A 15,743-nucleotide genomic window follows, 5' to 3' on the forward strand; every position below is an offset into this window, starting at 1 on the left:
TGGATCGTTAATATTGTCTTGGTAACAAACTGTTTACTGCAAACTTCACATGTGAAAAGAACGTCTCTAGTGTGCCATCTCATATGTGAAGTTAAGTCAGACTTGATTACAAACCGCTTGAAGCAAAGTTCACAGGGGAAAGGCCTGTCTCCTGTATGCCTTCTCATATTTATCTTTAAGTTGTATTTTGTTAAAAATTGTTTAGAGCATACTTCAAACGGGAAAAGTTCTTTCTTATGCACCCTCATATTTGTACTTTTAACGTAGAACTGCTGAAAAATCCTTTGGAGCAAACTTCGCAAGTGAAGGGTCTTTCTTCAATGTGTGTTCTCATATGAAATCTCAACGAATTAGAAAATTGTTTTGAGCAAGTTTCGCACGAAATTTTTTGGGATGGGAGAGAAGACACTTTTTCAAAATGCACTGTCATATGTCTTTTCAATATACTACTTGTTGCACACTTCTTAGGGCAAATTTCGCATTCGTAAGGCGCTTCTTTAGTGTGCTTTCTCATATGAACTTTTAAATCCGTACTTGTTATACATGGTTTAGAGCAAACTTCACAGCTAAAGAGCTTCTCTCCAGTATGTACTCTCATATGCACTTTTACTGCGGACTTGTGTGAAAAATATTTTAAACAAACCTCACACTGAAATGGTTTTGTGTCCGTATGCAATCTCATATGGACGTTGTAATAATGATTGTCTACAAATTGTTTGGAGCAAATCTTGCACGTGTAGTTTCTCCATTGTGCCATCTTACATGTCGTGTTAAATTGCCTTTGTTTAAAAATGCTTTGTAACAAATCACACATGTGAAATGTCTTTCTCTTTTCCCTCCACTATGCGTTATCATATGCGCTTTGAATTTGGAAATTCTTATAAATTGTTTGGAGCATATGTTACATGAAAATGTTTCTCCGGTGTGCCATCTCATATGTAATTTTAAAGTAGAATTTGAATAATACTCTTTGGGGCAAAGTTCACACTTAAATGTTTCTCCAGTATGAGTTCTCATAAATATGTGATTTTACTTCAAAATTAGTTCTAACCCGTTTGGAACAAACTTCGCACGCCAAAGGTTTTTCTTTGCCATCGTTCCGTTTGTCTTCACCATCATGCCACTTCAAATGTCTTCTTAAATTGGACTCTAAGGAACACTGTTTGGAGCAAATTTCACAAGTGAATGAATTATCAACAGTTTTTGTGTCCTTTCCTACGAAGAGTTTGTTTGGGCTCAAATCACTGTGTATTTCTTCAGAGGAGGAACCTAAAAGTATAATTACAGTAAACTCTCTTTAACAGACACCTCCTCTATACGGACGATTTTTAAGACAAAAATCATTCGGAGATATATGCACCTGTACCCTTTAACTCTCTTAGGCGGACACTCTCAACAAAGGACGCGGACAGTAAATAAGGTGTTAATGAAACGGACAGTATATGAAAAGAATTAACATATTTATTATTTCAAATATTTCACAATATAAAAATGTGTATACTACATTTTTTATCATTTCAAGTCAATATATATGTCGACGACGTGATATTTGATACAGTTCACGTTATCAACACAAAGTAATAAAAATTGAATGTGTGTGTCCGTCGATGAAAGAAATGCGACACCAGAAGTGCGGTCTAAAAGTAATCCTGTTTCTGATAAAATTATTCAAATAAAATTCATTAGAAGTTGTAAGGGAAGTAAGCGTTGGTATGAAAGCTTCTAGTGCATTGCAAATTTGAGAGAAATGAGAAATGTTGTAAGAAACAGAATATTTTCTTCAAATTTGTATGTGGCGAAGCAGTTGCTGTAGATTTATTAGTCGTTTCTAAATAAAAGCAAAAACTGATTACTTTAATGAAAGTATACTCTCCGCGAGACATTTTTAACGCAGATGAGACGTGATTATTTTTTTAGAGTTTAGAGCATTAGGTACCCAAAAAAACTTATACCCTGAAGGCCGTGTCCCACCATCAAATAATTTGATCAAACTGGTTTAAGCAAACTGAAAGTGACAGTTAGTGACGTCACATCCTGAGTGTTCATTGTGGATAATAATGAAAAATTTTAATTTTAAATAAAGTACAAACAAGTTAGACAACTCAATACAAAAAATTTGATCAAACTAGACTGATAGTGAGAGCACAGATTTTTAGAATTTCAAAAAAACTGCAATTGTGACGTCACTTTGACGTACTTCCGGAGTTTGCTCAAACTGTTTGATCAAATTATTTGATGGTGGGACGTGGTCTTGAAAGGAGAAGGGTGCACTGAAGGTAAGGCTTCTAAAGATAGGATCACAATTATATTTTGCACCAATGTGATGGGGAAGAAAGAAAGACCGCTAGTAACCGGGAAAAGTAAAATTCTTCGTTGGTTCAAGGATTTACACGCAGAACAATTACCTATCGAATGGTACAGAAATAAGAAGTCGTGGATAACAAATGACAAGGAAAATGATCACAGACTGGCTAAATTAATTTGATAAAATAATGCAGTGAGAAAATTGAAAAACTTTTTTGTTCCTAGACAATGCTGCGCCTTATCCACAACTTGTGTTGTGTAATGTTAAACTAATATTTCTATTTATATGTATATAAATGGACACCTCCTTTAAATGGACACTTTATGCGGCACGACTATTGTCCGTTCAAGGGAGAGTTCACTGTACTTATTTTTCCATTTTCTATCCATGATAAAGTACCTATGATTAGATTTAATACGACAAAATATAGACATATATGGTCTAGCAGAAACAGATCATGGAGAGATCAAGGACATTTTGAAACAAAAACTACACTATCTACATATCACGATTTGAAAACACAGGTTATAATGGAGCAAAACTAGAAGATTTCCATGTCATTCAGGTATATATGGACACAGAAGAAAACGAACATGGAAGTATTGCGAGAAATGGGCAAAGAATGCGAAATAATAAACACAATAAAAATAAGAAAGTTACAATATCTGGGACACGTAATGAGGGGACAGCGATATGAAATGCTAAGACTGATAATACAGGAAAAGATAAGAGGCGGACGGAGTATAGGAAGAAGGAGAGTGTCATGGTTGAAGAATTTAAGGGACTAGTTTAAATGCAATAAACTCTTCATGGCAGCAGTAGATAGAGTAAAGATAGTGATGATGATATCCAACCTGCGATTAGGAGACGGCACTTAAAGAAGAAGAAAATACAACAGATGCTCCAGATTCCAGATGAAGACATTGACGGCATTTAATACAACATAATACAAATACAAAAGGAGCCAGTATATATTATTTTAGACTTCAACGCGGACGCGGCCCAAAAAGGCGACAAATCTACCTTATCGGTAACACAGTCTACGAGAAGTGCACGATAAATTAAAGGTGGAATTACAAAAAAAAAATATGAAAATATTTATACTCACTTTATAATGCTCAAAAAATTACGGTATGCATCAGGATTTCAATGCATATTTTTTATAATTCTTGTATCAAAGTTGCGCGTGAAGATAGGCGTGTTCATGACAGTTGCGATTTTGGGGTCGACCCCTTCAACACTAAAGGTGCTCTCTTACGCGATTGTCGCATTCGTTTGACGCAAGCAGCAGTCACAGTATAGTAAAATCTAATAATACACAGCAAGCACAGCATAATAAAATCTAATATTTACTATGCTGTGCAGCACTGCAGCAGTTACATGCGATTAACGCAGTGGTTGGGGTCAAGGTTCATGGATATTCGGTCATCACCTATCTATGAACCTTGGGTTGCGGTGGTCTCGCTTGGGCATTTAGACGCATGCGATAGAACAGCTGATATTGACATGAACAGCGGAAATTTTAAAATGATGGAGCATATACAGAAACAGGTTTACTTTAGGTTCGTTCCAGGACGACACATTTGTACAATCCCTCGAACAGTCACGAAATCGATTGGACTGTTTTAATGCGCAGAATCGCCCTTGAACAGTTTTCTTTCGATCCCGAACCGATTACCGGTACGTAACGTTGGAACGTATTTGTGTACCATTTCAACGCCTGAGCCATTTTCAGTACGAGTACGGAGTACCACTAGTAGTTTGCTAGATCAGTGGTTCCCAACCTTTTGTGTGTGGCGACCCACCTTCTGATGTTTTTTTATATTCGCGACCCATCCCTCACCCATGGTGTTATATATTTACGGTATTCAGCTACTGTAAGAGCCACGCCGCGACCCACTAGTGGGTCGCGACCCACCGGTTGGGAAACGCTGTGTTAGATGGTTAGAAATTATCATTTCTAACATGTTCAATAAACATCACATCACTTCAACTTCAAAATCTTCCTCAGAATCGATAACTGACATAAAATCGCTGTCTTCTATGAAAAAAAAAATAATAATAAATTATCCATATTTTTAAGATTAATTTGAAAAAAAAAAGAATTAATAATTATTTAAACGAAAATCAATATTCACGGGTATTAATAGCGTGGATTGTGGATTATTCTATTACTGAATCATCAGCTGATCTCATAGCAGCAACCAGTAAAAATGAAAACAATCCTAACTTAGCAAGTCAGTACAAATAGCTTCTGCTTGAAGGCATGTATCAAAGGGACCGTTCAGTTACCGATTTCGAAACGGTACATGGATCGCTTGGAACAACACGGTGTACGATACGAATCATCGTTCATGTTCGCTTGGAACGCATTTTTTATAATGCGCATGACGAGGGCAGTACGAAGGACGGTTTTCATGTCACTTGGAACGCGCCTTTTATCTTCATAAAAATGTAGTGAAAGAGCAAGAGACTTTTTAAAAATATGGTAGAAACTTCAAAAATAATAAAACTCATGAATTTTGTGTAAGTAGAGTTGGATATCTACAATAGTTCATATTTATGATCTACATTTTATACTTTTTGTGTGGATCGATAAATAAATATGTAATGTAAACATAGATAAATAAAAAATATATAAATAAAAATCTAGTTATTGTATATTATGTAGAGCTCGGTCTCTCAGAAATTAGCTCTATGGGTTTAGATGGTTGTTAGTTTGCATATTTTAAATAAAAACAATAATATAAATTAAAAACTTAATAATATAAACAAAAACACCACTTTCTTTATACAGTGTGTCCACGGATGGGGTGCCCAAGAGGAAAAATTTTTTTATTTTCAATTTTAGCGAAAAATGTCATTCTTGATAAAAAGTTTTGCTTGTTATAAAACCCCATAAAACGAAATAATATTCAAGTTTTTCAAATCCTGCTTAATTTTGTAGCCAATTTTATGTAAATCCCTATAAATTTTTGCACTAAGTTCCAAATCGTAACAATAATCTAGTGTTGCCAAGCCACAATATAGCTTAGTAACTGTCAACTCCCATAAATAATTTGCGAATTGTCATTTTTTTTCGACAATGTTAAGCGTTCAATAAAGAATTTATCTTGTGATAAATGTCATTATTAAAATTATTAGATTAATAATTATTTAATTAATAAATAATTAAAACGTTTCAAGGAGAACGAAAGAGTCTGGCTTCATATTCCAAAGAAGCGAAAAGTTTATTTTTTTCCTCTTGGGCACTCCATCCGTGGACACACTGTAGAATACGTGTCCATAATCCATGATACTATAAATAACAAGATAATATATTGCACATCCGGAAGTCGTGACGTAACTGGAAACCGGCAAGTTCGTAATGGTTCGTAATCATTCGTAATGTCCGATTAGTTTGAATTGTTCGCGGTTGTAAGCTAAGTGTATTTTATATTTTATTTTTGACAGTTATTTTGACAGGAATCTCGACACTAAATTTTTTTCGAATACATTGAAGTTTAATGTTGTTTAGCTAATTGAATAATTTCATCACAAAATGCATACAAATACCATTTAACTTTAACAAAAATTCAAATTCAAGTTCCGGTCTCCAGTTACGTAATCATGCGCGAACTCGGACGTATTTGCGCAAACGGGAAGATACTATCTCGTTATTTATAGTATCATGCCATAACCTACAACCACCGAACAGTTGTTCGGTGCCATGCACAAATTCTTAATTTTTAAGTGTTTTGTAAATTTAACGCATGCAGTTGCTGCAGAGGACTGCTATCATGTGTCGATGCAGCAGATGCTGCCAGTCGATGCAGAAGATGCATGCGATTCCTCGCGTCGGGCGCACAAGGCAGACCGCTTGTATAAAGTTACCATTTATTAACGAGTGCACAGCACATCGCTTGCGTCGAATACATGCGACAATCGCATAAGAGAGACTGCACCTTAAAGTGAAAAAAATTGAAAATAAACCACATTTGAGAAATATTGTCGTGTCATGTGGCTTGGCTCTTGAAGACACTTCTGATGAACTTCAAATACGAAGAGGAGTGAGGCAGGGCTGCATTTTGTCCCCAGTAATATTTAACATCTACTCTGAGTTTGTTTTCAATAAGGCAGTGGATAATGTTCAATGAGGTATCAGAATTAATTGCGTCAACATTAATAATTTGAGATAAATATTCGGATGACACAATGTTAACTGCGAGCAATTACGAAGAACTTCAACATCTGATTAATAGGATTACCACAACGTGTGATGAATATGGACTCAAACTAAACACCTCAAAATTAAGGTGATTGATGGTTGTCAGTAAGACGCCAATACAACCGGAAGTAGTAACAGCGTATGGTGAACAACTGGAGAGAACTAACAGTACCATCTATTTTGGTTGTAATCTAAATGAGAACTGGGACATGAGCAAAGAAATTAGAATACGTATAAAGAAGGCTGAATCTGAACTTGAAAAGAGAAGTAAACCAGCTGCAGGAAAGAATCGAATACATAGAAAAATGCAGTAAGAAGAAAAATCTGATAATATCAGGATTAAAAATAGACACTAACGACGATAGAAACATAAAGGGAGGAATGGAAAATTTTTTAGTCAGGGAATTGCAAGTTAAAGTAAAATTAAGGAACGCCACAAAGATTGGAGATAATCTCTGCGTTATAGAAACAATGACTGTTTCACCGTTAAAAAGTTAAAAAAATCACAACGACCGCATTTACATAAACAGTGACCTAACGATGAAAGAAAAAGAAATACAGAAAGGAATAAGCAAAGTGGCGAAAGAAGAAAAAGAAAAAATGGCAAGAATAGGATACAAAAAGTTTATAGTAGACGGTAGAGAATGGAGATGGGATAAGGAGAAGGAGCAGCTCTACGAAATAAAAAAAGGGAAAGCTGTAAAGGGGGTCAAAAAACTAATAACTAGTAAACAACAAAGGTAAAATGATAACGACATGGCTACAACACGGACGATGATTTGGGCGGAAGGAAAAGAAGATAAGAAAGGACAGTGGCGGTTTGTCCTATGAGGCAGTGCCTCACCAGTATACCAATCGACCATTTACGTTATTTCGTTATTTCATAATCAGTTTTTTAAATATAATTTAGTTTCTTGAAATTTCCTAAATAACTTTATTTTTAAGAAAAAAATTAAAATCGGTACTGCCCTGACTCTTTATCTTTGTATCCGTCTTCCACGTGCCAGTATTATATGCATCATGCATCTCATTCCAACTTTCTCAAATCATTACTGATGAGGCTTGCTTCAAACCTAATTGTCTAGCTTACTACCATTTCTTAAAATGGGACAGTAAAAGCGACAAAAATTTGAAAAATGTGCCACCAATTCTGGATACGAAATTCATCCATCCTTGAGGCACGCCTCGAACAGGTGTTTTTTAGTTATGAAGTTAAGTACTTCAGTACTTGATCTTGCTTTCCTTATTTGCTATGGACGCTTGTATTATAGTTTTGTAAAGTAGTTTTAGATATAATTTTATATTAGTTTAGATTATGTTTAGAAGATTTTATCAATGTCATACTGGCTGTGTGGCATTTATCAATGCCAATTAAATAAATAAATAAAAAATTTAGAAATCTGATATGTTTCATTCCTTAACACAGCCTTGAGGGCAGTTGGCAGGACTGCTTGTCTGTCATGTCAGTTGTCAACGGGGGAATGAAGGATGTCAGTTTTGGCCGCAAAAACTAGATCAGCCACCGGCTAGTATAATGTTTGTAAAATACTAAAAGTTATGTTATAAAACTACAATATTAAAGCCTTGGAAGTCACTGGTGTTTATCTCAAATACATAACAAAATCTTGCTTTCTTTTATAATGATTTATTTTCTTATAAACACGCTTTAAAAAAACATAAAATACTAAAAAAAAAACGAAGTTTAATCCTTGGTTTACTTAACAAAAAAATCAATCTTATAATATAAGAGTAATTTGCTTACTTGCTTGTATGTATTTCCCTATATTCAATACATTTACAATATAAGATTGGCTCTGAAATGAAGTTATCACGTGTTTATGGGTATATTGTTTGCGTACAATAATTTCATTTTTTACAACTGATTAATATTAACAGAATCAGTTGTCCGTTGTTATCATGTAGTAGGTATGTAATGTAAAGTTTGCTTAATATGGCTGTACAACGCTGATGAGACCAAGGAAGGACGAAATATCTGATTCATATTGGTTTAATATGTGGTATTATAGTAATTATTTTTAGCTAAAAACAGCTCCTATGAGTGTGAACCTGTTGGAGGCTTAGAGCTTTCGTTGCTATTCTTTTGCGAATAAAATTGTTATTTAATATTTCAATATCGTTTGTCGTTTGCAAGCATTAAAATAAATACGGCGCCGTTTTGTAGACGCCCTAGCGAGGGTTCGGCAAATAATCCCGGACAAAAAATCTCCACAAAAAATCCAGGACAAATAATCCCCACAAAATTTTTTGGACAATGGCAATGTTTTGAACATAGTTATTCAAATCAGAGTGAGCAAAAGATTTAAGCAAATAATATTGGAACATGATTCTCACAGGCTTACCTCATTCCTCATATCTTCCACGATTTTTGAAAAAACTCACACTCTTTTGTTACGTAAAATTTGAAGTTTTCGATATGGAATTGGAATTCAAAATAACTCTATACACTGAGGCTCTATACGCTGAAGCATTCGAGTCGATCGCATTCACGGGAAAACTTTTAGAGAACTAATCGGCAGCAAATATTTCTTAAGGATTTTCCGTTCGGAATTTTTTGTGGGGATTTTTTGTCCGGAGATTATTTGTCCGGGGATTATTTGTCTGGGGATTTTTTGTCCAGGGATAATTTGTGAGGATTTTTTGTCCTAGCGTTATGACGTCTCAAAATCGACCTTCCGGCCAATAAAGAGAAGCTAACCATCATAATAAAATTCCTCAGGTGTAGTGTGCCACACCACTTTCTACTATCACGAGCCGCCCCTGAGACAGGAAACAATCAAATTGAAAATGGATTGAAAGTGGGCACATGGAACGTAAGAGGCACCTACGAGGAAGGAGCATTAAGAAATTTAGATGAAATATGTGAGAAATATAGAATCGAAATAATGGCCTTACAAGAGACCAAGCGACTGGGAAATGAGATAATAGAAGTTGGGAAAAGTACTCTTTTTAAAAGCGGCGGGCCAAATAGATACCTGGGGATGGGTTTTATGGTATCAGAGAGAATAAACCGAGTAGTAACTGACTTTCAAGCAATGTCAGAAAGACTGTGCTATTTAAGATTGCGCGGGAAATATAAAAAAATCAGCATAATTAACGCACATGCTCCTACAGAAGACATGGAAATAAAAAATGAGTTTTATGAACAACTCGGGGAGCTAATTGGGAAAATACCAAAATATGATATTAAAATAATTGTGGGAGACATGAATGCGAAAGTAGCAAGAGAAGATATGTATATGAATATGACAGGGGGTAAAAGCCTACATAAAGAAAGTAATGACAATGGCAAAAAACTAATAGAATTTTCAATGGAACATAACCTTAAGACAGTAAGTACACAATTCGATCATAAAGATGTACATACAATAAACTGGGTCTGTCCTGATGGGAAAACCAGAAACCAAATAGACCATGTTCTAATTGAAAGAAAACACAACAGAGCCGTGACTGATTGTAGAAGCTACAGAGGAGCAGATGCTAACAGTGATCATAAATTGACGATAGTTAAACTGCAGCAAGAAATTCCCATACTATCAAGAAAAGGAAAACAACGCAAAAAGTATCAATTAGAGCGCCTTCAAGATAAAGAGGTAGCAAAAAGAATAGAGGAAGAGATTAACAAAAGATTGGGAAGAATCAGAACGGAGAATGTAAAAGAAGAATGGAAGATAATACAAACAGCCGTGATAGAAGCGACAGATCTTAGCATTGGGAAAGCAGAAAAATAAAAGAGAAAACAGTGGTTCGATGAGGACTGCAACAGAATTCTAGAGCAGAGGAACAACGCAAAAGTGGATAATATTAAAAACAACACAGAAATAGTAAAGAGCATTATAAAAACCAAAGAAGAGAAAACGATTATGCAGGCAAAAGAAGAGAGAATTTTTGGAAAAACAACTAGAAATAATAGAAGAAACCTGTGCCCAAAAAGAGGTTAGAAATTTTTGTCAAGGTGTAAAAAAGATATGAGCGACACAAAATAAATACACAATGTTTTGCAGAAATAAAGATGGTACGTTATTGGGAGACAAGATGGAAAAATTAAACAGATGGGCAGAGTATTTTGAAGAATTGTTAAACGATAAAGGCGAAACAGAAACAGAAATGCAACAACAAAGACAAGAAATAGAACAACAACAAATACAAGAAACAGAACCACTACAAATACAAAACCCGACAGAAATGGAGATAATAGCAGTAATAAAAGATCTAAAAAATAATAAAAGTACCGGAGAAAGCGGAGTTCCAGCAGAGATATAAAAAGGTAGGGGGAAATATGCTGCAGCAAAAGATAGCTCGACTAATAAAGAAAATATGGGAAAACGAAAAAATGCCAGAGCAATTGAACACAGCATCATCTGCCCAATTCACAAGAAAGGTGATAAAACTATCTGTGAAAATTACAGAGGAATCTCACTGTTAGAAGTGGTATATAAGGTAATGGCAAGATCATGGGAAACACACTTCACGGAACTATATAGATGCAAAGAAAGTCCGGAAGAGGAAGTAGGCGCAATGGAAGACATTAGAGATAATGAAATAGGGATACCAACATATGATGAATATTTAGACATAATTCAAAAAATGAAACAGAAAAAACACCTGGCCCAGATGAAATTCCCAATGAGCTAATTAAAGACGGAGGGGAAAAGTTATTAACAAGCATCTATAACCTAATAGTTAGAATATGGGAAGCAGAAGAAATGCCCGAGGATTGGAAAGAAGGTAGAATTATACCATTATTTAAGAAAGGAGAAGTAACAAACTGTAACAACTATAGAGCAATATCTCTACTGAGTACAACATATAAAATTCTAACAGCCCTCATCAAACAAAATCTCACTCAATCCTCAGAGAAAAAAATTGGGGACTACCAGCAAGGATTCAGAGAAGGCAGATCCACTACAGATGCGATCCACATAGTTACACAAACAATCGAAAAATGCTACGAACACAACATAGAACTCCACATCCTCTTCGTAGACTTCAGACAAGCCTTTGTATTGGAAGAAATAAATTATATATTGAAATGAAAATTCAAGATATACCAGCAAAATTAATCAGATTAACAAAAATGACCATGGATGGAGCTCGAGCTACAGTAACAACAGAAGAAGGTAGCACAAAATCAATTGTAATAGAAACAGGAATGCGACAAGGCGATTCCCTGTCAACCACATTATTCAACATAGCAGTAGAAAGAACAGTCAAGACCAGCAAAATTAAGGAAATATAGCCCACTCCTCAACACAAATAGTTGCATATGCAGATGGTTTAGTTCTTATGGGAAGAGACAAGGAAATATTAAAAGAAGCAGTAACAATCCTGGCAAAAGAAGTACGGAAAAGAGGCCTAGAAATTAACGAAGGAAAAACAAAATATCTACTCTGCTCTAGAAGAGAAGATAACAGGACGAGAGAAATCAAAATAGAAAACTACACTTTTGAAAGAGTCCAACAATTTAAATATTTGGGAGTAATAGTGAATGGCCAAAACAAGAGAAGTGAAGAAGTAACGGAACGAATACTAGCAGGCAACAAAACATACTGGAGATATCATAGGCTTATGAAGGACAAGAACTTATCCAGAAATACAAAAATGAAAATATACAGAGTTGCAATCAGACCCGTAGTTACGTACGCAGCTGAGACAATGTGACTCACGGAAAATCCTCGGACGGATTATGGGCCCGATAAGATTGGACAACGGAAACATGAGAAGAAGAATGAACCATGAACTAAGAGACATAATGAAGGGAGAAGATATAGTTGGATTTATTAAAGCACAGAGGCTGAGATGGCTGGGACACATAGAGAGAAGGAAAAACGACCTACTGATTAAGAAGATCACCAGATGGAAACCAGCCACTGAAAGACCAAGGGGACGACCCAGAGAGAGATGGGAGGCCCAGATCATGAGATATCAACATTCTGGAAGTGAGAAACTGGAGGGAACTATGCACATATCGAAATGAGTGGAAGAAAATTGAAACGAAAGCCAAGTCATACAACTAACTTTGACAATATACAAGTGGAATGCGGAGTGATTCACCGCAATAAGCGAATCAGAGAGCTCTAAGTAAGAGTGGCAAACATTCCACCCGGAATGAAAAGCCCTGATGATGATGAATAGGGAGCATTACAGAGACCTGGAAAAATTACTGCTCAGAATTATATAGTGTGGAAGCCACTTATGGAATAAAATTATTTCTGTCCTTGTTTCAAAAAATTATAAAAAACGCTGAGAGCAGTCGATTTTTAAATAAAAATGTGCACTTTTTAGCCATAAATTTAAATGTACAGGGTGATTTATGCAAGTCTAGCAGAGTCCATAAGCTTTAATTTTAATGGAATACCCTGTATATTTTCATATTTTTAAAAGCTGCTTAATAACTTGATTTTAACTAACTATATCATGTAGCGTGTATTATGAATAATACAGAGTTAAATTTTGAAATTTTATTATAAAGTATGGAAACCACTTATATGGAATAAAATTGTTTATGTCCTTATTTTAGAAAATTATAAAAAATACTGGGACATATCAACTTTTAAATTTAAATGGGCGCTTTAAAAACATAAATTTAAATATACAGGGTGATTCACGCAAGTACAGCATAGTCCATGATATCTGTTTTAATGGATAACCCTGTATATTTTTATGTTTTTGGAAGCTACTTCACAACCTCATCTCAAAAAAGTGTATTATGTAGGGTCCATTATTAATAATACACGGTGAAATTTTGAAATAAATATTTAAATAAATAAATACAAAACCCTATAGATTTATACTTAGTTTAGAAAATGTATGTCTTTATTGAGCTAATTTGAAAAATAATACCATTATTTAAAGTATAATAAATCCAGATTTAGCCATACGGCTCACACTCCCTCTGAGGGGAAAATTGACTCATCTCCGATACCTACGGTATCAAAAGGATTGAGCTCTGGTGGGACTCTTTCCGTGTTATCGAGCCCTAGGTGACTTGGTATGCAGGTGTATCTCCCAAAAATTTTCGTACACATCTGGCCGTTGCGAGTAGTACTGCTTTCTGCATGGTCTTATAAAGATGTTCATTAAGACCCAGCTTTTTTATGCTTTCGAGGAGGGTCTTCGGAATGACTCCAGTAGTAGACATAATTATCGGTATCGTCTGGGTACTTTGCATTCTCCATTGTCTCCGTATTTGAATTTCCAGATCTCTGTACTTGGCGATAATTTTCAGTAAATTTAGTACGTAGATTATTGTTGTTAGGAATCGCCACATCAATGAGGGTTGTTTGTCTCGTTAATTTATTGACTAATACGAGATCGGGTCTATTATGCGCCACTGTTTGGTCTGTGAGCACAGTGCGGTCCCAGTATAGCTTGTAGTTGCCATCCTCAAGCATACTCTCAGGGACGTATTGATAATATGGGAGATGGTCGGTTTGGAGAAGTCCCAGCTTGATAGCTATCTCCTGATGAAGGATTTTTCCCACGGCGTCATGCCGTTCCTTATACTCAGTTGCAGCAAATGCCTGGCAGCCCCCTGTAAGATGTTGGATGGTTTCTTGGGCTTGACATCCATATCGGCATCTGTCGTTTTGAACATGAGGGTCTTTGATGATATATTTTAGGTAATTTCTGGTTGGTATAACCTGATCCTGAATGGCCAGTAATGAACCCTCCGTTTCAGGGAACATCTTTCCTGATGTCAACCAGTAGTTCGACGCTATATTGTCGACATAACCTTGGCTGACCTCATTGGGATGTCGCCCGTGCAGAGGTTTACCCATCCAGGCGCGCATTTTTTCGTCTTTAGTGAGGTGGTTTATGCGCATTTCTGGTTCCCTCAGTTTGATCGGTGTTGTGTCATCTACTGCGCAAATAGCGCGATGTAGAGTAGATGTCTCAGCTTGCATCTGAAAATAAGATCTTAAATTAGCAATTTGTTTATCTAATTGCTCACCTATATCCATAAGTCCTCTTCCTCCTAGATTCCGTGGTAATGTCGTTCTTTCTACTGCACTTTTAGGATGGTGTTTTTGTGCCTTTGTGAGGTGTGTTCGTACTTTTCGCTGAAGATTTTCTATATCTGTTTTTGTCCACTTAACAATACCAAATGAATAGCTAAGCGCGGAACAAGCGTAGGTGTTTAGTGCCTTAAACAAATTTTTACTGTTAAGCTGTGAACGAAGCAGCTGTTTTATCCTTCGTATAAACTCAGTAGTTATCTCAGTTTTCATTTGCTTATGGTCAATTTTCCGCGCCTGCTTTACTCCAAGATATTTGTATATATCGTTTTCACCCATGGCCTCGATGTTCTGGCAATTTTGCATATCGAATCCACCGGGCTGTATCTTTCCTCTGACTATATTTAAAACGCGGCACTTGTCTAGTCCAAAGTGCATATTAATATCATTAGAGAATGTTTCTACTGTTTTTAGCATTTCTTCTAGATTGTCTCGAGTAGAAGCCATTAATTTCAAATCATCCATATACAACAGATGATTAAGCTTCGCTACTACAGTATTGTTGTTTTTAATGCTAAAACCTGAGTCAGTGGAATTTAATAGCTGTGATAGAGGGTTCATAGCCAAACAGAACCACAATGGACTCAGCGAGTCTCCTTGAAACAGGCCCCGGTTGATTGCGATATTTTCCGTTTCGATATTGTTTTCACCAGGTATTTGGAGGTGAATTTTAGTCTTCCAACTTGTCATTATATGCCTTAAAAAAGTCACTATGTTATCATCGACTTTGTATATTCTCAATATATCTATAAGCCATTCATGCGGCACTGAATCAAAGGCCTTTTTATAGTCAATAAAGGTAGTAAAGAGGTTCCTTTTTTTGGTGAATGCCTGGTTAGAAATGACTGAGTCGATGATCAGTTGTTCTTTGCAACCCATAGAACCCTTAGCGCATCCTTTCTGTTGAGGCTCTATGATATTGTTTAGAGCACAGTGTTGGTAGATACGCCGGGTTATACAGGATGTGACCAATTTATACAAAGTTGGAAGACAAGTAATTGGGCGGTACTTGGCTGGATCTTGGGTGTTATTTTGATCCTTCGGTATTAAATAAGTGGTTCCCTGAGTTAGAAATGATGGTATTTCCTGCGGGTTAGAAATAACATGATTAATTAATGTTGACAAGCACTCATGAATACTCTAAAACTTCTTAAGCCAGAAGTTCTGAACTCCGTCTGGTCCAGGAGATTTCCAG

General features: G+C 35.9%; 1 protein-coding gene across 1 annotated transcript; it reads right to left on the bottom strand.

Annotated features, from left to right (window-relative positions):
• Positions 1–244: 244 nt before the first annotated feature.
• LOC126882649 (zinc finger protein 227-like) lies at positions 245–757 on the bottom strand. The gene has a single exon (XM_050647623.1). The coding sequence runs from the start codon at positions 755–757 to the stop codon at positions 245–247; it is 513 nt and encodes a 170-aa protein (XP_050503580.1).
• Positions 758–15,743: the final 14,986 nt, after the last annotated feature.

This window comes from Diabrotica virgifera, chromosome 3 (genome assembly GCF_917563875.1).
Source record: "Diabrotica virgifera virgifera chromosome 3, PGI_DIABVI_V3a".
NCBI classification, from domain to species: domain Eukaryota; kingdom Metazoa; phylum Arthropoda; class Insecta; order Coleoptera; family Chrysomelidae; genus Diabrotica; species Diabrotica virgifera.